Genomic DNA, 21113 nt, shown 5'->3' with positions numbered 1-21113 from the left:
TGCGTGGTTCTTTTGGTTTTTAGGGGGATCATCGGCCTCTTTCACCTTCTTAAAACCAGCCCTTGAACACATATATCTCTTGTTAATAACCTCACCAAGAGCTTTATTTTGAGAACCAACACGCACTGAAAACCCTCCATCATGTGCATATGATTTGTAGAACTCCTCTGCGTCATTACAAGAATGAAAGGACATTCCAATAACAGGCTTCCTTCTGTCCACACAGATGGGTATGAATGACGCACACTGCAATGTGAGACGGAAAAAAATTACTATTGTGACAAAAACATATGTTTTGCATGCCAACGAATCAACAAGAATTAAGACGATAGGTTACCACTGTAGGGACGTATGGCCTTTTTTTGGGTGTACAGAAACCTTGAGAGGACGATTCACCCGATGTAATACGCGATTGTTCCAACCAAGATTCGAAGGAGAGGCGACGCACGGCCTGACTGTGCATCACATCGATGCCTTGCACCACATCGATGCCTTGCACCTGTCTCTCATCACCCCCGTCCTCGGTGGCTGGTGCGGCGATCCCTTCTCCATCCACAGCGCCGAGAGAGGTCTCAATGGTGAGGTCTGCCATCACGCACACAAACAGTGGGAAGACCTAGAGGCGGCGGGCTGCCATGGTGAGGTCTGCCGTCTGCCATCAGCCCATCACGCAGGACGAATAGGAAGACCATCAGTTGTGCGATCAGCGTAGGGCGCCTGGTTCGGTCCGGTCCGGTCCACTGGGCCATCGGGGGCAAATCACAATGAACCAGAGAGTGCAGGAGATACGGCGGGAGGGGGTTTATGTAAAATTGCTGCTGGACGTTGGATGAGGAAGGGATGGTCCAGATTAAAAGTGCTCACATGTGCACGGGAGCGCCATGAGCACGGGACACGATCCCTTTTTTTTTCTCCTCAAATCTGAATCCTGCCAAAATACCCGCAGCCCAGCTCCGATTCCAACGACCACCGCTCCTTCCTCGCCCCAGCCTAGCAGCGCAGGCGCGGCGCAGCGCAGGCCCTGCGCCGCCCTCCGCGCACGTCCAGGTATCCTTCGACCGCAACCGCGCGCGCCTCTCTCCCTCCTCCTGCCGCAACACGTCCTCCTCGACGTCGTCGCCTCCGCCCCCAAGAAGTCGTACGTGATCGCTCCGGACCTCCGTCGTTTCCTTGGATGGATCGGACGCCATTGTTCATCCGGCCGGTCTGCCTCCGTTTTGCTCGCTGACCGCCCGCGCTGAGCCCGCCCGCCCGCTCCCTGGCACGAGGACGATGTAGAGGAGCGCAAGAACGGGAGGCGGCGTTGGGGACGACGGGGACGAGATGGAGGGGCGCAATCCCGTGCAGAGATTCGTTGATAGCCCAAAGCCATACAACAGAAGGTACGTTGGCGCTCTTTGCAATTGCAACCCCGATTTCGCAACTGCACCGGTCGTCTCATGATTGTGGTTGTCGTGTGTTTGTGCGTCCATCGCGGTGAATTGTTTCAGAAACTGATGCACCCGTTTTTCCCTCTTCCAGGAAAGCGCGCGGTATGCAAACAAGGATGGATTCGAGTGACCACGGCGACCGCCAAGGTCCGAGAGCCTGTGAAGAATTGCCAGGCAAGATGGATAACGACCGTGCCGATCGTCAACGCTTGAAAGCCTGCGAATTCCCAGCCAAGATGGACAACAACCATGCCGATCGTCAAGTTTCGAAAGCCTGCGAATCGAAAGGCAATGCCTGTGAATTGCCAGGCAAGATGGATAATGACCACCCCGTCCGTCAAGGTTTGAAAGCCCGTGGACTACTGCAACCTAAGTCGGATGCTAGTGAAGATGGCGTATGCGAAGGTTTGAAAGCTTGTGGATTGACAGCCAACAAGATGGATGCTACTGACCAATGCGACCACAAAGGCTCCAAAGTATGTAGGGTGGTGACAACCAAGACGGATACTAGTGACCAAGGCGATTGTCAAACCTTCAAAGTATGTGGGATAGCAGCCAAGATGGATGTTAACGACCATGCCGATCACCAAGGCTCCAAAGCCAGTGGAATGCCAACCAAGACAGATGCTAATGATCAATGCAGCAACCAAGGTTTTGTTACATGTACTGCTCATATTCCTATTTTGCTGCCCCTTGTAAATTGTAAGCCTGCATTCTTCGCTTTGGATAAACCTAGATCCTAACGTGTATCTCGTTGCAATTATACCCCCCCCCCCCAATGGATATAGTTCGCAGTCTCATTAATGAATAAAGCACTTCAGAGTTTCAAGGCTTAGTAGCATTATCTGGATACTTTGTTCTCTGTTTTAATAGTGAAACTGTAGTCCTTCCCTTTTCTTTTAAATCTTATTTTTGTTAGCGTAACTAACACCCCTTGAACACCATGAAAAATATTGGTACTAATTATAAACAAAAACTAGATCAACCAGTAAGGATGAACTAGGCGGTTCTCTATGTATAGCAAATAAGATTCAAAATCCGTCTTGATCGAGACTCAAACATGAGTGATCTAGGCCTAGGCGTGAATCCACACACCAGCTATGCTAGGCTTAGTTTTTATCGTTAACAATGTGTAAATTTATTTTATTTTGGTATATGTGGTTAGTAAATCAAGAAAATAATAATCGCCTTGACTAAGCTGGCCTGACCTATTGTCGCTACATGAAAACTAGTAAAAGTTGTTGCACATACGCCGTCTTTTTGTCATATTGAGTCAATCCGTGTGTACTCGAAAATACTACTGAAACTATGTGTGTCCATGGTTTTTAACAGGTCCCTTTAAGACAGCTGAGAGGTTAGATCATCTTCTGAACCAACCAGCAAACAGATACTGTGCTGATTGTGGTGCTCCAGATCCAAAATGGGTGTAAGTATCCATCAATTCTACTAATACTTTTTTTTGTGTTGCGACATTTCGTTCCATCCATGCATTACATTGAAAAATGAAAAATAAAATATGTTGGTTGATAGGAAGAAACATTGAATTTTACTAAATCTGAGCTGAAACACTAAAATGCAGAATGGAATCAATGCACCTGTTGGTTACCCTTACCTATCTCCACCTGACCATTTTTTTATTCACATAGGTTCATGGGACGATTTTCTTGTGGTACTGGTCTTTTACAGTAGAATTATGTTTTCTTTATCAACACAATGAACAACCTGCATATTCATCGAATGCTTTTTTTATGTTCGCAGGTCAATGACTTTTGGTGTTTTCATTTGCATCAAGTGTTCAGGAGCTCATAGAAGTCTTGGAGTACACATATCCAAGGCAAGACATGTCTTATAACGTTCTATTATGACCTTTGGAGCACATGCCAGTTCACACTAGCCATTTATTAGAATGACCTTTGGCACAGGTCTTCCAGCTTTCACGTTCATTATTTATTATATTTGTTCATCTGAATGCCTACTGGATATGTTGTTAACTCTAATTAGATAATGATCTTTCCACATGTTTGGCCTCTTGATGAGTTTCTATAGGTATCATAAGAGCAAGCCCAACACAAGCTAACAGGGCCTGTTAGCTTGAACCTAAAGTACCAGGACATTGTCCACATACTTTTCTGTCTCTCCTTGGTTACTTTTTGTCATATGCTTGCGAAGATGCTCTGCAGACTTCCCACAACCACAAGGCCACAACACGTTCTCCATTTGCTGCCTACATCTTTTGTCAGATGAAGATCTTGCTCCTTCTGCAAGGGGACTCTGACACTCCGCGAGACTGTAGTTTATGGTTACATGGAGGACCAAGTTAGATGTGGACTTTGGGGCAACGCTCCACGGTTCCACGCTGGTGCACTGGGGATGCTCAAGTATAAGGGGCCGTTTGTATTGAGATGTTGCTTTTAGGCTTTTGGCTTAAAAGCTAGCTTTAAGGTTTTTTTTTTGCTATTAGCTATTGCTAGAAAAAGAGCTGGGCAAAATCAGCCTGGAGACGACAAACTAGAGCAATTTGGAGGAATTTGACTCATTCTTTTTCATTGCTTTGAAAGGAGACACATCCCATCCTCATATAGACGAGAGGAGACTTGGGCCCTAAGAAACTAATCTCTACCAATAACCTAATCTAATCTAATATCTTTCCTAATCCTTATCTCTTGCCAGCAATGCACATGAATTATGCAGGAAGATGTGCAGACAGCAATGCACATGAATTAGTCATGTATGTGGTCTTTCCAGCATGGCTGTCACTTGAGTTCATGAGAGCAACAATAGAATGCCCATATCTACGTTAGTTTAGTGGTTCGAAAATTCACTGCTCGGGGCTGACTCCTGAATTCTGTCCATTTCAGGTGGTTTCGGTGAAGCTAGACGAGTGGGCAGATGAACAGGTTGATATTTTAGCTGATTCAGGTGGGAATGCTGCAGTAAACATGATATATGAAGCATTTGTGCCCGAAAACTACGCGAAGCCAAGGCAAGATTGTTCAGCGGAGGAGCGCAATGATTTTATTAGGTAGACGTTAATTGCAATCTTTTGATGTCTTACTGACACATGCATAGCAGGTTTCTTTAATTTATATACATGTGTGTGTGTGTGTGCAGGAGAAAATACGAGGCTCAACAATTTTTGACTAACCCCCAGCTTTCATGTCCTCCACGACGCAACGAGAAACATAATCACCAACAGCATAGTACTAGTTCAAGTCGACATGGTTTAGGCCATTCATTCAGGAACAGCTGGAGGAGAAAAGAGCACGAGGCCAAATCAACAAAGAAAACAGTACGATTGCCGAAATTCGCACACCTGTCTTTAGTATAAATACTTTAAATGTTGGAAACTATTTGACTCTTTGCTTTATATATCTCTTCTAGATCGAGGTGGGCATGGTAGAGTTTGTCGGATTGATTAAGATCGACATCATAAGAGGCACAAATCTAGCTATCCGTGATGTCATGTCGAGTGATCCTTACGTTATCATTAACCTAGGACACCAGGTAGTTAAGCAACTCCAAAATTCACCAAACATGCATCCTAGCTAGGGCTATGCAAAGCCCATGACTCTTTTGTTTCACCTATGCAGACAATGAAAACGAAAGTGGTAAAGAGCAGTCTAAATCCTGTATGGAATGAAAGGCTCATGCTTTCGATACCCGACCCAGTGCCGCTGCTTAAACTGGTAAGCGTTTTATTTATTTATTTTGAGGTTGTTAAGATACACAGAAGAAGATTTTATCAAATGCGCTTAGTTACTTTGGCTACCAGCCAGCCTAGCTAGCCTACCTTATGTGCTTGAGAACCCCCCCCCCCCTGACAGCAAGTCTACGACAAGGACACGTTCACCACTGACGACCGGATGGGGGAGGCCGAGATCAACATCCAGCCACTGGTTGCTGCAGCCAAAGCCCACGAGACCTCTGCTATCGCAGATACCGCGCAGCTCAACAAATGGCTGGCGAAAGATGGCATCTGGATCCCGAGGGACAGCGCCATCTCCATCGTCAACGGCAAGGTGAAGCAGGTGGTGAATGCCAGGCTCCAGAACGTCGAGCGCGGCCAGCTTGAGATGGAGCTCGAGTGCGTCCCTCTCACTCAATAGCTTGCTGCTCAGTAGGAGTCGAGTCCTGAGTCCAGATTCACTTACTTGTGTACTTCTTCATTAGTCTGCCTCCCTCTGTTTGTGATGACAGCCATCTGAACCGATGCAAATACTTATTGGGAATGACGATTCTGTGCTGTATACTTGTATGTGTGGGCAAACGAAACAAGGATATACCATGCCCATTCCTGTTGACATGCGAGTCTAGTATACATGTTACAGTTTTCTGCTGTATCTACCGAGCATTTCCTGCAAGTTGCTGGAATAATCCATTCCATGGACTGCGAGCCTGGTGGTTATTCCTTGTTTTATTATGATAAAAGTCTTGACGGTTTTGTAATGCAAGCTGCCCCCATCGGGTTTAATTCCTGCCGCAGTTTCGGCGTCAACATCGCCGTTGTGTGCTGTCATTTTTCTTATGCGAAGACATGTTGAACGTTACAGTATTTGTCAATGGAATGTTTACTTAGGATAATCCACCAGATTGTACATGATTTTTTTTTAAGAAATGCGGTTCAAAACTTCAAATGTGTTTGCGTTTCTGCAATTTATCTCTTCTCCGTGTAACGTCTGTGGGGCATCCTCTCATCCTGTCCGTCCATCCAAAGCTGCAGGACCTGGTAACGCCCGGCATCAATTCACTTCCCCCCAGGCGTTGCGCTTGCGCAGCAAATCAACAAACTACTACAAAGCCACTTCCTGCTCTCGCTCCGCCGCCGCCGCCTCCCTCCCCAGTCGATCACCAAACCTCAGTCCAAACTCCAAACCCCCGCCGCATCAGAAAAAAACCCTAGGCCATGGACGCCGCGGCGCTGGAGTCGCTCATCCTGGACCTCCACGCCATCGAGGTCGTGAAGCTGGGCTCCTTCACGCTCAAGTCCGGCATCAAATCGCCCATCTACCTCGACCTCCGCGCGCTCGTCTCCCACCCGCGCCTGCTCTCCGCCGTCGCCTCGCTCCTTCACGCGCTCCCGGCCACGCGCCCCTACGGCCTCGTCTGCGGTGTCCCCTACACCGCGCTCCCCATCGCCGCCGTCCTCTCCGTCGACCGCTCAATCCCCATGCTCATGCGCCGCAAGGAGGTCAAGGCCCACGGCACCGCCAAGTCCATCGAGGGCTCCTTCAGCCCCGGGGACACCGTCCTCATCATCGAGGACCTCGTCACCAGTGGCGCCTCCGTGCTCGAGACCGCCGCCCCGCTCCGCGCCGAGGGGCTCGTCGTCGCCGACGCCGTAGTCGTCGTCGACCGCGAGCAGGGTGGCAGGGAGAACCTCGCCGCTAATGGGATCACGCTGCACTCGCTCATGACCCTCACGGAGGTGCTGGCCGTGCTGCTCAAGCACGGGAAGGTGACCGAGGAGAAGGCGCAGGAGGTGAGGCAGTTCCTCGACGCCAACAGGAAGGTGGCGGTGCCTGGGGCAGCACCTGTTACACCCAGGGTGCTCAGAAAGACATTTTCGGAGAGGGCGAATCTTGCCACCAACCCTATGGGGAAGAAGCTCTTCGAGCTGATGGAGACCAAGCAGACCAACCTGTGTGTTGCCGCTGATGTCGGGACAACAAAGGAACTCCTTGAGCTGGCTGACAAGGTAGAGGGCTTCTAATGTTTTAGACTTTATTTAGTAGGTGTTTGAATGCACTAGAGCTAATAGTTAGCTGCTAAAATTAGCTGAAGACATCCAAACAATCTAGCTAATAATTGAGCTATTAGCTACTTTTAGCAAATTAGCAAATAGTTAGCTACCTATTTGTTAGCTAGCTAATTCCACTAGTGATTTTTTAGCCAACTAACTACTACTCCTAGTGCATTCAAACATCCCCTTAGTAGTTTCGGTCTTCTGATGTTGATTGGTAGATGGCTTATTTAATGCCTTGATTTATACTCTTGGATGCACATAATTTGCACACTTTTCGATGTGCTATCAAGGAATTCTAGATAATGGTGGTAATCTCTGCCCTCTTCAAAAATTAGGGATGCAATTTATAGGCACTAGCATAAGCTGTTGATCTGTTAACTTAGGTTTAGTTATAGGAAACTATTCACAAGTGGATGTGCTGCCGGATGTCTTCAAGTTCAACTTTTGGCATTGTGAATTGTCATTATATCACAGCATGCTATTTTGTCTGCCTAGTGCCTACAGGCCTTTTGAATTTTCTAAAAATAGTAAAATCGGTATTTACGAGTAAAACAGTTCTTGTTCTCAGTTCTCACGTCTTTTGGAAGAATGACTCCCTGGATTTGATATGTACATGTACTAACACTATTATCCAACTATTTTGCAGGTCGGCCCTCAAATTTGTATGTTGAAAACCCATGTGGATATATTATCTGATTTTACCCCAGATTTTGGCTCTAAGCTCCGCTCGGTATGTGTTCTCATGATGCTATACCGGTTTTTGTTCATGTTGTGTTTTACTTTTACAACGATATGCTACATGATATTTCCGGTCCATATCTTAAGTTGCATTCTAATTTTTTTCCTTCTTTTTAGTATAAAAAAAATCAGATGTAGGTTCTTTTATATTTAGCACCATCATTGCTGTGATGAAGTGACAGGCTGCAGCTATGCATCCAAGTGTCTTCGAGTAGACACCATGTCTTTTGGTCTAGATCGGGAGCAGCTGTGTGAGCAACTGAAAATGGATTCTTAATGGCCATGATTCACACATCCTGCGCATGCAACTGTACATTTGTGGGGGGTATATTTAGTGCTTCTTTCCCTCCATTTTCTGTTTATTCGTCTTTAAAGAGAATGTCGTGGTGGTGTGAGTTATGCATGCATTAAGAGGAGGTAAGGCAGCTGGTGATATTAGGAGTGAATGGCTTAGATAGGCTACTGGCTTGAGCAGGAATGGGGCAGATCCAGGAAAGAGCAAGGAAGGGTGCTGCGCAAAATGGTGATGTGCTCGAGAGGATGATAAGCCTTTGTTCATGGCATGGCTTTGAGCTGTTAGTTAATAGAGGTAGTGTCGATTCTTTGCGTTTAACTGGTGCTAACCCAAGTGGAGTCCTTGAAACCTGGTTCCATCCATGCTGGTGCAACCACGTTGGTATATAGAGGTGATGTGAGATTTGGACCTCTAATGACAATTATTGAAGGACCTAAATGGTCACTTTTTTAGTTAGAGGACCAGGTGAGAGTCCACAGTAGATTGAGGACTAGAGATGGCCAAACGGGTCACCCGGCCCGGCCTGGGCCCGGTGAAGCCCGGCTCGTTTTGGGTCCGGCCCGCCAGGCACGGTTAGAAAACTGGGTCGGGCCATTTAAACCCACGGGCTCGTTTCTCTGTTCGAGCCCGGCCCACAGCGGGCCTAAACGGGCCGGTAAGCACGGAAAAGTGGGCCAAAAAACGGGCTAAGCGGGCCGGTAAGCACGGTTAGTGCAAAAAAGCGGGCTTAGAGGTAAACGGGTTGTGCCGGGCCAACCCATCGTGCTTAGTTTCCTGTCCGGGCCCGGCTCGCTTATTCATGGTGGGCCGGCCCGGGCCCGCATAGAACCGGGCTGTGCCGGGCTCGGATCGGGCCTAAACAGCGGGCTTCGTGCCGGGCTCATGGGCCTCGTGCTTATTGGCCATCTATGTTGAGGACCCAGATGACCACTTCTTCAGTATGAGGACCCAAGTGGCGGTCCTTGAAAAGTTTAAGGACCCATGGTGCATTTTACTCTTCCAGAATCATATTTTGTTTCATAAACCACCAAAGATATTTTCTGTCATAACAATAAGATGTTTGCTATTTAAGGGCTTCTCCAACAAGAATGTTATTTGAGTCCTCAAAATTAAAATAGGACCTGATTTAAAGTGTTTAGGGCCACAAAAATGTTTGCAGTTCCAACAGTTGATCCATATATCATATTATTAGGAAATAAATCATGTTATTTAGGAAATAAAAGGTTAGGAATAGTTACAAAATGAGAATAGGGCTCCAGTGTATGAGGTACTATAATCGTTTGATGAATTTTTGTAAAATAGAACCATTGTTGGAGCATGTTTTTGGTGTTAAGAGTCCTATATTTCAAAATAGGACCCTGTTTTGGGCTCTTGATGGAGATGCTCTAAGATGCTTAAATCATTGCCTGGCTTGTCTTTTACATGTCTCATCTTTCTATGTAATTGGTTCCTAACATTTTGTTGAAGATTGCTGAGAAGCACAACTTTTTGATCTTCGAAGACCGCAAGTTTGCTGACATTGGAAATACAGTAACCATGCAATATGAAGGGTGAGAAAAGAACTTTGGTATCTACATGTTCACTTGTATGTTGCATCTCCATATTTGTATGCTATAATCTTTTTCCCTTGTTTGGTTCAGAGGAATATTCCGCATATTGGATTGGGCCGATATTGTTAATGCGCATATAGTACCTGGACCTGGAATCGTAGATGGCTTGAAGCTGAAGGTATTGTATGCTCTATGTGTATTACTTGCATGGCAACTATTATTAATGACTAGAATAAGTTACTGTTGCATATAAGAATAGCTGATGAATCATGGTACTCGCATCAACTGTTGTGTTCTGGCCTTGAAGGGTTTGCCTAAAGGAAGAGGGCTACTTCTGCTCGCTGAGATGAGCTCTGCCGGCAACCTTGCCCATGGAGATTACACTGCTGCTGCCGTAAAGATTGCTGAGCAACATTCTGATTTTGTGATGGGATTTATATCAGTAAATCCTGAGTCTTGGTCAGTAAAACCATCAAGCCCTGCATTTATCCATGCCACGCCTGGAGTTCAGATGGTCGCAGGAGGAGATGATCTTGGGCAACAATACAACACTCCCGAATCTGTAAGTACAGTCTGTTTGTGTGGCCATTGGAATATTGGTGTTTATTCACGAATCTTAATGCTTTTAGTTTGTTATACCTGTGTGCATACTTGCAGTTTTTTGGGTTTGGTCACGCCACTCCACTCTACAATTTTTAAAGCATCAGTTTGTTGGTAGATTGGTTTCCTCTTGACCATTTGGAAATATATTTAGATCATAATGGCCACAACCATTAAAAATCTGCCATTTTGTTTGGTAAACAAAATTCTACTTTACACATTTGATATATATTGTGGCATTGGCAGATATCGCTGCAGCGAGAATATTCTCCTTTTTGAAAAGTTCAAATCTTGAGATATATGCTTCAGTCTGGAGGTGTTTCTTGCCTTTTTGCAATTTAGGTGATAAACTACAGGGGCAGTGACATAATCATAGTTGGCCGTGGGATTATAAAGGCGAGCGATCCTATGAAGAAGGCGTGGGAGTACCGCTTGCAAGGGTGGCAGGCATACAAGAACAGCTTGCTATGAAGGAAGGGGGGCGCCATGAGCATCCCCAAGTATAAGGGCGAATCCAGTCAGTTTGGCGAAATAAGCGCATGCGGAAAGGTTTTCCTGCAGTTGAGTCAGGACCTAATTGACATCAGATTCACTGCAGAGGAGACTCATGCCCCATCATCGTTTCTGTTACAATAATTTCCTCTCGGTTTACCCTGTTCTTGCTGGTTGAGTTAGGCACGTTGTGATGCCTGTGCGCGGTTAAATCGTCTTACTGCCATGCCACTTGAGGTTTGGACTCTTGAGCAAGCAATTTTATCGATGCCGAGAATTGTATGACTCTACGTGCTTAGTGCTACTTCCGTCACTGTGTGTTGGCGCGGCAAGCTCCGCCAGCGTCAACCACTCAGTGTGCAGCTGACTGCGATGGTTGCCTGCCCTACATGACGTGGCACGGTACTTTAGTCACGCTAGAGAGATTGGTGCGCCTAGTTAGGGCCCCTAGTTAGACGGGTTATATTTGAAAATAGTTTTAAATTTTCTTTTTAAAAGGATTAATAAATAAAAAACCCAGGGCGGCAGACCAAGCAACGTACACTGTCTCAGGCTCTCAGCGTACCACACCACGGCAGCAGGCTTACACGGAGGAGGGAAGGGACGGCCCACCGGGCACCGTCCGCCGTGGCAACGTAACGTCGCAGCATCGGGGAACGGTTCACCGGCAATTGGGCACTTTGCGCGGCGAAGTAACCAGGGGAACCGGCAAGGGAAGCGACGTCATCGCGATCGCGATGGCGAGACGGAATACGGAAGCAAACAAGAGCACGTGTGCGTGCATGGATGCTCTGCACTGCAATTCCATCATCGAGGCACGATTGTTTCCTCGAGTTCCTTGTCTTGCAGCTGCAGTAGAGTAGGAGTAGAGAGTATGGCGTTGGCGTTGCCCTTGGACTCGACTGCCCGGTGCCCCAGTCCATTATATCCAGACTCCCGAGCGCGGGGGCGGCAGGCCCTTTCTGGCCAGGCAGGGGCAGATGCAGGGTTCGTGCTGTCACTGGCTCTGCCAGTAAAGAGGACCGGTGGGCGGTGGCGGTGAGGCAGCCAGAGTGTCGCGGCGCGCGCGGGCTGCCCCGGCCGTGCCCCACGCTCGCTGATGGGCGTGCAATGCATGGCGTGGCGTGGCGTACCTCCCCGGCTCGCACGCAGCCGTGGCCGCACATGGCATGCCGGCCAGCCGCCCGCCAGGGCCGAATTCGACGCCGCGCCACCAGGCCCAGGCCACCAGCAAAAGCTCCTGTTCCGTCCCAGGCGCGCAGCGTGGGGACGAGGGCGCGCCCACCCGGCCAGCGGAGCGCCGTCGAGTGGCTGCGCCGCTGGGCGTGAGCTGGGCGGGCGGGGATGGATCTGACGCGTGCACGGGGGCACGGCCACGAGCCCTGCCATTATTGCGGCCTGTGGTGGCGGCATGGCCGAATCAGCCTACCCGCTGCCTTTCCTGCCCTCGTGTCGCTTTACTTTTGATTATTAATTCATTATTATTTTGGTCCTGCGTCCTTCCTTTCTTTTTTAAAAAAATATATTAAAACATGAGAGAACAATTTTAGATGCTAATCCTTGGTTAGTAACGAGTCTAAAGTCCAACTAAATATATAAGTTAAGATATTATATTCTGCGTATAACCTACCAGTTTTAAAAAATGAACGGAGATCAAAGGCCCGCCTGCCCGACCGGGCTCTAGCCCCGGCGCCTAGGGCAGCCGGCCTCGGTTGGAGCGCTGCTCAATCCAGGTTTTTCCACCGAATATTGCCTCAAGTTCAGTCTCTATAGGTGTACGTGTGTGTAACATCACAACTATGGATTTAGGATTGTGCGCCGCTTAGCCGCCCGGCACGACACTATTAGCCACTGCTTGACACGACACTGTTAGCCATTATTAATAATCGTGTCGGTCATAGTGACTATTCATCGGCTCAGGCACTACACTATAGTGTCTAATCGTGACGTTCCGACACTATACGACACTAACAGCTAATAGTGCTCATGTCAGCCCAGGCACAACATCACAACTATGAATTTATGGTTGTGCCCCGCTTCCGGCTATAGATGGCCAAACGGACTGCCCGGCACGGCACTGTTAGGCACTATTAATAATCGTGTCGGTCCTAGTGCCTAGTCATCGGCTCGGTCACTACACTATAGTGCTTAATCGTACCGTGCCGGCACTATACGACACTAACAGCTAATAGTGCCCATGTCAGCCGAGGCACTATTCTACTTCGAGAGCTCAAAAAACATAGAAGATCTTTAGGATTCTATATACAATTTTAGAACTCGAATAGTCCGCATCCACGGATATGGATGAGTTATGGCTTGGTTTGGCAATTAGTGTTGTTTTCAAAAAAAATGCTTTTGAAAAGTGGTTTTAAAAGGTTCGGCGGTTGAGTCGTGAGCTATGGTAGACGGGAAGTCCAATAGCTGTTTTTTAAAATGAAAACTGATGTGAAACTAGCGAGATTCTTGGATGGTTTAGTCTAGAGGGTTTTGTTCTATATTGAAAAACTTCCTGCTCCTCTGGGAGAGGACACGCTTTGGAAAAGATAAAATGTTTTGCAAAATAGCCCTACATCAAAAACTGTTTTTCTGCAAAAATATTCTAAGCTCCACATACTCCATGCATTATATTTGATTTCCCCATTCCGTGTGGTGAAGGTGGGCTGCTGGTCATGTAAGTACTCACTCTTGCTTATTTGTTGTTTTCAGAGAAGGAGATCGCTGGTCGGGTAAGAGTTATCATGTTTCCCAACCATGCATGTGGCTGTTGGACTGTTGATTTGCTTCGCTGCGTATATCGGGCTGCTCCAGCCCCACTCCGATAATATGTCCCCGAGTTGTGGACCAACTCTTAAAGTTGATCGTCATCTGTATATGTTTGTTTCGTTTAAGCATATTTAGAACCATCTGATGTATAAATGTGTATACTAGCCTCCTGAACTAGTATTTGAATCACATTTGAATCCCAGATGATTGGGACGCTTTACTGGTGCATCAAATGTCAAAATTTTATATATACTCAGTAAATGGCTCCAATTGTCTAATATGAAATAATTATCATATCAAATTGTTATGTTGATCACGCTCAAATCAGACGCACACAGCAGCACAAAAATCCTTCCAAGGGACCTGAAGAAGAAGGGGATCGGCTGGTTGAAGCCAAAAACCAGCTGAGCCCGCAAAATGCATAGTGGCAATTTTCACCCACAATTCACCCCCCGGAGCCATAAATATATCAAAATAGGACTCACACTTAGGCCGACTCCAGCAGATTACCCGAAATTTTATCCATATGCCTTGTTTTTGCACTGTAGAATGCATTGTTCGCATAGTGAAGTTTGAATATAAGTATGGGGATACGTAAGCTGTTGGAGATAGTCTTAGCCTTCCACATTTGGGGGTGATGCCCATCAAACTGTGGGAAAGTTAGTTGGGGCAAGGTTGCAGCTAAACATGAAGTATATGGTGACAGAAACAGATCCATAGGGTGAACAACTACTGTATGAGAAGAACCATGATTCGCAAAAGGCTTGGTACCTTTGACTGGAACAGAGTCAAGGTGGTGACCACCCCAAAATCGTTACTCCGATGATGTGGTGCAGAGCGATTTTGCTAAAAACGAGGTGGTGAAGAAGACTGCAACATGCCTAGACTATTTGAGGGATGAAGAACTTGTTCAAGAGGCACCCCATCGAACACCTTGGATGCGTGTTGAGTCTGACCCCGAACAACCACCAACTCTTCCAATTTCTCCAAAACGCACCTATATCTTGACGCAGATTCATAACATCCTTTTTGATCCGAGGCTTCCACATGGGCAGATCTCGCACTGCTGCGGTGTTCACCTCCAAAGCCAATTTGATAGAATCGTTTTGAACTTGCATCGATCGAAGAAGGGTGCTCAGATCACTCCATAGCTGCACTCTGTTGTTGTCCCCTCGTCTTGTACGGAGGACGCTGGAGATACGGAGGTGGTTTCAACGAGTTCACAACGAAAATCTGATACCAATTGTACACAGCTATGGATTCGGGGTTGTGCACCGCTCTCGGCACACGTCTTCTCTCACGAAGCACTAGTAGAGTAGAGTAATGGAGGAATTATATCACAATTGTGTCTGTTTATCCGGACGCAACCGACCAAGAGTTTCTGGTTCCAGTTGATAGTCGCCTAGAGGGGGGGTGAATAGGGCGAAACTGAAATTTACAAATTAAACACAACTACAAGCCGGGGTTAGCGTTAGTAATAATAAACGAGTCCAAGAGAGAGGGCGCAAAACAAATCCCAAGCGAATAAGCAAGTGAGACACGGAGATTTGTTTTACCGAGGTTCGGTTCTTGCAAACCTACTCCCCGTTGAGGAGGCCACAAAGGCCGGGTCTCTTTCAACCCTTCCCTCTCTCAAACGGTCCCTCGGACCGAGTGAGCTTCTCTTCTCAAATCAAAGCCGGGAACAAAACTTCCCCGCAAGGGCCACCACACAATTGGTGCCTCTTGCCTTGATTACAATGGAGTTGTGATCTCAAGAACAAGTGAGAAAGAAAAGAAGCAATCCAAGCGCAAGAGCTCAAATGAACACGGCAAATCACTCTCACTAATCACTAGGGCTTTGTGTGGAATTGGAGAGGATTTGATCTCTTTAGTGTGTCTAGAATTGAATGCTAGAGCTCTTGTAGTAGTTGAGAAGTGGAAAACTTGGATGCAATGAATGGTGGGGTGGTTGGGGTATTTATAGCCCCAACCACCAAACTTGACCGTTGGCTGGAGGTGTCTGCGCGATGGCGCACCGGACAGTCCGGTGCACACCGGACAGTCCGGTGCCCCTGCCACGTCATCACTGCCGTTGGATTCTGACCGTTGGAGCTTCTGACTTGTGGGCCCGCCTGGGTGTCCGGTGCACACCGGACATGCACTGTTTGATGTCCGGTGCACCGGTATGGGCGAGTCTGACGACTGCGCGCGCTGCGCGCGCATTAAATGCTCCGCAGGGAGCCGTTGGCGCCGCAGGGAGCCGTTGCTCCGCTGGCACACCGGACAGTCCGGTGTACACCGGACAGTCCGGTGAATTTTAGCGGAGCGGCTGCCGCGCGAACCCGAGGCTGGCGAGTTCCGGAGACCGCGCTTCCTTGGAGCACCGGACATGTCCGGTGCACACCGGACAGTCCGGTGAATTATAGCGCGCCGGCTTCCGAGAAATCCCGAGGGTGAAGAGTTTGAGTCTGAGTCCCCTGGTGCACCGGACAGGTACTGTTCACTGTCCGGTGGCACACCGGACAGTCCGGTGCGCCAGACCAGGGGTCCCCTCGGTTGCCCCTCTGCTCCTTTATTGAATCCAAAACTTGGTCTTTTTATTGGCTGAGTGTGAACCTTGTACACCTGTATAATCTATACACTTGGGCAAACTAGTTAGTCCAAAGATTTGTGTTGGGTAATTCAACCACCAAAATTATTTAGGAACTAGGTGTAAGCCTAATTCCCTTTCAATCTCCCCCTTTTTGGTGATTGATGCCAACACAAACCAAAGCAAATATAGAAGTGCATAATTGAACTAGTTTGCATAATGTAAGTGTAAAGGTTGCTTGGAATCAAGCCAATATAACTACTTACAAGATATGCAAGGAATGTTTCTTTCTTTATTTAGCGTTTTGGACCACGTTTGCACCACATGTTTTGTTTTTGCAAATCCTTTTGTAAATCCATTTCAAAGATCTTTTGCAAATAGTCAAAGGTAAATGAATAAGAGTTTGCAAGGCATTTTCAAGATTTGAAATTTTCTCCCTGAATCAAATGCTTTTCCTTTGACTAAACAAAACTCCCCCTAAATTAAATCCTCCTCTTAGTGTTCAAGAGGGTTTTGATATACCATTTGGAAATACTACTTTTCTCCCCCTTTTGAACACAACAGGATCCCAATTGATAAATACTTCTTGGAAAACACTAAGTTTTGAAATTGGTGGTTGTGCGGTCCTTTTGCTTTGGGCTCATTTCTCCCCCTTTTTGGCATGAATCGCCAAAAACGGAATTATTAGAGCCAGTAATTTCTTCCCCTTTGGTCATAAGTAAATGAGTTAAGATTATACCAAAGACGAAATTCGGTCCTTTTGCTTTTGAGCTTTTGCCCTCTCCCCCTTTTCTTTGATGCTCATTTCTCCCCAAGGAATAGAGAGTTGCTCGGAGTGATGGCGAAGCATGAGTTACGGAGTGGAAGCCTTTGTCTTCGCCGAAGACTCCAATTCCCTTTCAATATACCTATGACTTGGTTTGAAATAGACTTGAAAACACATTAGTCATAGCATATAAAAGAGATATGATCAAAGGTATTCAAATGAGCTATGTGTGCAAGTTAGCAAAAGAAATTTCTAGAATCAAGAATATTGAGCTCATGCCTAAGTCTGGTAAAAGATTGTTCATCAAGAGGCTTGGTAAAGATATCGGCTAATTGATCTTTAGTATTAATGTAAGAAATCTCGATATCCCCCTTTTGTTGGTGATCTCTAAGAAAATGATACCGAATGGCTATGTGCTTAGTGCGGCTATGCTCGACGGGATTGTCGGCCATTTTGATTGCACTCTCATTATCACATAGCAAAGGGACTTTGGTTAATTTGTAACCGTAGTCCCGCAGGGTTTGTCTCATCCAAAGCAATTGCGCGCAACAATGACCTGCGGCAATGTACTCGGCTTCGGCGGTGGAAAGAGCGACCGAATTTTGCTTCTTTGAAGCCCAAGACACCAAGGATCTTCCCAAGAACTGACAAGTCCCCGATGTGCTCTTCCTATTAATTTTGCACCCCGCCCAATCGGCATCCGAATAACCAATCAAATCAAATGTGGATCCCCGAGGGTACCAAAGCCCAAACTTAGGTGTATAAGCCAAATATCTCAAGATTCGTTTTACGGCCGTAAGGTGTGATTCCTTAGGGTCGGATTGGAATCTTGCACACATGCAAACGGAAAAGCATAATGTCCGGTCGAGATGCACATAAATAAAGTAATGAACCAATCATCGACCGGTATACCTTTTGATCCACGGACTTACCTCCCGTGTCGAGGTCGAGATGCCCATTAGTTCCCATGGGTGTCTTGATGGGTTTGGCATCCTTCATCCCAAACTTAGCAAGAATGTCTTGAGTGTACTTCGTTTGGCTAATGAAGGTGCCTTCTTGGAGTTGCTTGACTTGGAATCCTAGAAAATACTTCAACTCCCCCATCATAGACATCTCGAATTTCTGTGTCATGATCCTACTAAACTCTTCACATGTAGACTCGTTAGTAGACCCAAATATAATATCATCAACATAAATTTGGCATACAAACAAGTCATTTTCAAGAGTTTTAGTAAAGAGTGTAGGATCGGCCTTGCCGACTTTGAAGCCATTAGCAATAAGGAAATCTCTTAGGCATTCATACCATGCTCTTGGGGCTTGCTTGAGCCCATAAAGCGCCTTAGAGAGCTTATAAACATGGTTAGGATACTCACTGTCTTCAAAGCCGGGAGGTTGCTCAACATAGACCTCTTCCTTGATCGGTCCGTTGAGGAAGGCACTTTTCACGTCCATTTGATAGAGCTTAAAGCCATGGTAAGTAGCATAGGCTAATAATATGCGAATTGACTCAAGCCTAGCTACGGGTGCATAGGTTTCACCGAAATCCAAACATTCGACTTGTGAATATCCTTTGGCCACGAGTCGAGCTTTGTTCCTTGTCACCACACCATGCTCATCTTGCTTGTTGCGGAAGACCCATTTGGTTCCTACAACATTTTGGTTAGGACGTGGAACTAAATGCCATACCTCGTTCCTTGTGAAATTGTTGAGCTCTTCTTGCATCGCCACCACCCAATCCGAATCTTGGAGAGCTTCCTCTACCCTGTGTGGCTCAATAGAGGAAACAAAAGAGTAATGTTCACAAAAATGAGCAACCCGAGATCTAGTAGTTACCCCCTTATGAATATCGCCGAGGATGGTGTCGACGGGGTGATCTCGTTGTATTGCTTGGTGGACTCTTGGGTGTGGCGGCCTTGGTTCTTCCTCATCCTCCTTTTCTTGATCAATTGCATCTCCCCCTTGATCATTGCCATCATCTTGAGGTGGCTCATCTTCTTGATTTTGCCCTTCATCAACTTGAGCTTCATCCTCAATTTGAGTTGGTGGGGATGCTTGCATGGAGGAGGATGGTTGATCTTGTGCATTTGGAGGCTCTTCGGATCCCTTAGGACACACATCCCCAATGGACATGTTTCTTAGCGCGATGCATGGAGCCTCTTCATTACCTATCTCATCAAGATCAACTTGCTCTACTTGAGAGCCGTTAGTTTCATCAAACACAACGTCACATGAGACTTCAACTAGTCCAGTGGACTTGTTAAAGACCCTATATGCCCTTGTGTTTGAGTCATAACCAAGTAAAAAGCCTTCTACAGTTTTAGGAGCAAATTTAGATTTTCTACCTCTTTTAACAAGAATAAAGCATTTGCTACCAAAAACTCTAAAGTATGAAATGTTGGGCTTTTTACCGGTTAGGAGTTCATATGATGTCTTCTTGAGGATTCGGTGAAGATATAACCGGTTGATGGCGTAGCAGGCGGTGTTGACCGCTTCGGCCCAAAACCGGTCCGGGGTCTTGTACTCATCAAGCATGGTTCTTGCCATGTCCAATAAAGTTCGATTCTTCCTCTCCACTACACCATTTTGTTGTGGCGTGTAGGGGGAGGAGAACTCATGCTTGATGCCCTCCTCCTCAAGGAAGCCTTCAATTTGAGAGTTCTTGAACTCCGTTCCGTTGTCGCTTCTTATTTTCTTGATCCTTAAGCCGAACTCATTTTGAGCCCGTCTCAAGAATCCCTTTAGGGTCTCTTGGGTTTGAGATTTTTCCTGTAAAAAGAATACCCAAGTGAAGCGAGAATAATCATCCACTATTACAAGACAATACTTACTCCCGCCGATGCTTATGTAAGCGATCGGGCCGAATAGATCCATGTGGAGTAGTTCAAGCGGCCTGTCGGTCGTCATGATGTTCTTGTGTGGATGATGGACTCCAACTTGCTTCCCCGCCTGGCATGCGCTACAAATCCTGTCTTTCTCAAAATGAACATTTGTTAATCCTAAAATGTGCTCTCCCTTTAGAAGCTTATGAAGATTCTTCATCCCAACATGGGCTAGTCGGCGGTGCCAGAGCCAACCCATGTTAGTCTTAGCAATTAAGCATGTGTCGAGCTCAGCTCTATCAAAATCTACTAAGTATAGCTGACCCTCTAACACACCCTTAAATGCTATCGAATCATCACTTCTTCTAAAGACAGTGACACCTACATCAGTAAAAAGACAGTTGTAGCCCATTTGACATAATTGAGAAACAGAAAGCAAGTTGTAATCTAAAGAATCTACAAGAAAAACATTGGAAATAGAATGGTCAGGAGATATAGCAATTTTACCCAATCCTTTGACCAAACCTTGATTTCCATCCCCGAATGTGATAGCTCGTTGGGGATCTTGATTTTTCTCATATGAGGAGAACATCCTTTTCTCCCCGGTCATGTGGTTTGTGCACCCGCTGTCGAGTATCCAACTTGAGCCTCCGGATGCATAAACCTACAAAACAATTTTAGTTCTTGACTTTAGGTACCCAAATGGTTTTGGGTCCTTTGGCATTAGACACAAGAACTTTGGGTACCCAAACACAAGTCCTTGACCCCTTGTGCTTGCCCCCAACATATTTGGCAACTACTTTGCCGGATTTGCTAGTAAGCACATAAGATGCATCAAAAGTTTTAAATGAAATGGCATGATCATTTGATGCATTAGGAATTTTCTTCTTAGGCAACTTAGCATGGGTTGGTTGCCTAGAACTAGATGTCTCACCCTTATACATATAAGCATGATTAGGGCCAGAGTGAGACTTCCTAGAATGAATCTTTCTAATTTTGCTCTCAGGATAGCCGGCAGGGTACAAAATGTAACCCTCGTTATCCTGAGGCATGGGAGCCTTGCCCTTAACAAAGTTAGATAAGTTCTTTGGAGGGGCATTAAGTTTGATATTGTCTCCCCTTTGGAAGCCAATGCCATCCTTGATGCCAGGGCGTCTCCCATTATAGAGCATACTTCTAGCAAATTTAAAATTTTCATTTTCTAAGTTATGCTCGGCAATTTTAGCATCTAATTTTGCTATATGATCATTTTGTTGTTTAATTAAAGCCATATGATCATGAATAGCATCAATATCAACATTTCTACATCTAGTACAAATGGTGACATGCTCAATGGTAGATGTAG

At 46.3% G+C, this 21113-nt stretch overlaps 2 protein-coding genes across 3 annotated transcripts; both read left to right on the top strand.

The window, feature by feature from the left end:
- The first annotated feature begins 881 nt into the window (after nt 1–881).
- LOC100381421 (uncharacterized) lies at nt 882–5905 on the top strand. 2 transcript variants are annotated; one of them, XM_008656935.3, is made up of 9 exons: nt 882–1382; nt 1522–2081; nt 2763–2856; nt 3189–3264; nt 4289–4452; nt 4542–4719; nt 4812–4934; nt 5021–5116; nt 5255–5904. In XM_008656935.3, exons 1-9 carry the CDS (start codon nt 1324–1326, stop codon nt 5534–5536), a joined length of 1632 nt encoding a protein of 543 aa, XP_008655157.1. In that variant the 5' UTR covers nt 882–1323; the 3' UTR covers nt 5537–5904. The 2 variants fall into 2 exon arrangements, with proteins under 2 accessions (XP_008655157.1, NP_001167733.1); NM_001174262.2 differs by having other exon boundaries at nt 946–1382; nt 1522–2093; nt 5255–5905.
- A 356-nt stretch (nt 5906–6261) lies between these two features.
- Nucleotides 6262–11137, top strand: LOC100274407 (uncharacterized). Its single transcript, NM_001148766.1, has 6 exons — nt 6262–7125; nt 7820–7903; nt 9674–9756; nt 9847–9934; nt 10064–10318; nt 10699–11137. The coding sequence occupies exons 1-6, from the start codon at nt 6334–6336 to the stop codon at nt 10825–10827; spliced, it is 1431 nt and encodes a 476-aa protein (NP_001142238.1). The 5' UTR covers nt 6262–6333; the 3' UTR covers nt 10828–11137.
- Nucleotides 11138–21113: the final 9976 nt, after the last annotated feature.

Source organism: Zea mays, chromosome 8 (assembly GCF_902167145.1).
Source record: "Zea mays cultivar B73 chromosome 8, Zm-B73-REFERENCE-NAM-5.0, whole genome shotgun sequence".
Taxonomy (NCBI): Eukaryota; Viridiplantae; Streptophyta; class Magnoliopsida; order Poales; family Poaceae; genus Zea; species Zea mays.
The sequence above is the reverse complement of the archived record's forward strand: the minus strand, read 5'-3'. Positions and strand labels throughout refer to the sequence as shown.

What these genes read in the sequence shown, in the direction of transcription:
- LOC100381421 (NM_001174262.2), top strand. Translation starts at nt 1,324, where the DNA reads ATGGAGGGGCGCAATCCCGTGCAGAGATTCGTTGATAGCCCAAAGCCA. An exon ending in CCAAATCAACAAAGAAAACA is followed by an intron (nt 4,720 to 4,811) that starts GTACGATTGCCG and finishes TATCTCTTCTAG; the next exon opens with ATCGAGGTGGGCATGGTAGA. An exon ending in CAGTGCCGCTGCTTAAACTG is followed by an intron (nt 5,117 to 5,254) that starts GTAAGCGTTTTA and finishes CCCCCCTGACAG; the next exon opens with CAAGTCTACGACAAGGACAC.
- LOC100274407 (NM_001148766.1), top strand. Translation starts at nt 6,334, where the DNA reads ATGGACGCCGCGGCGCTGGAGTCGCTCATCCTGGACCTCCACGCCATC. An exon ending in GTAACCATGCAATATGAAGG is followed by an intron (nt 9,757 to 9,846) that starts GTGAGAAAAGAA and finishes TGTTTGGTTCAG; the next exon opens with AGGAATATTCCGCATATTGG. An exon ending in AATACAACACTCCCGAATCT is followed by an intron (nt 10,319 to 10,698) that starts GTAAGTACAGTC and finishes TTTGCAATTTAG; the next exon opens with GTGATAAACTACAGGGGCAG.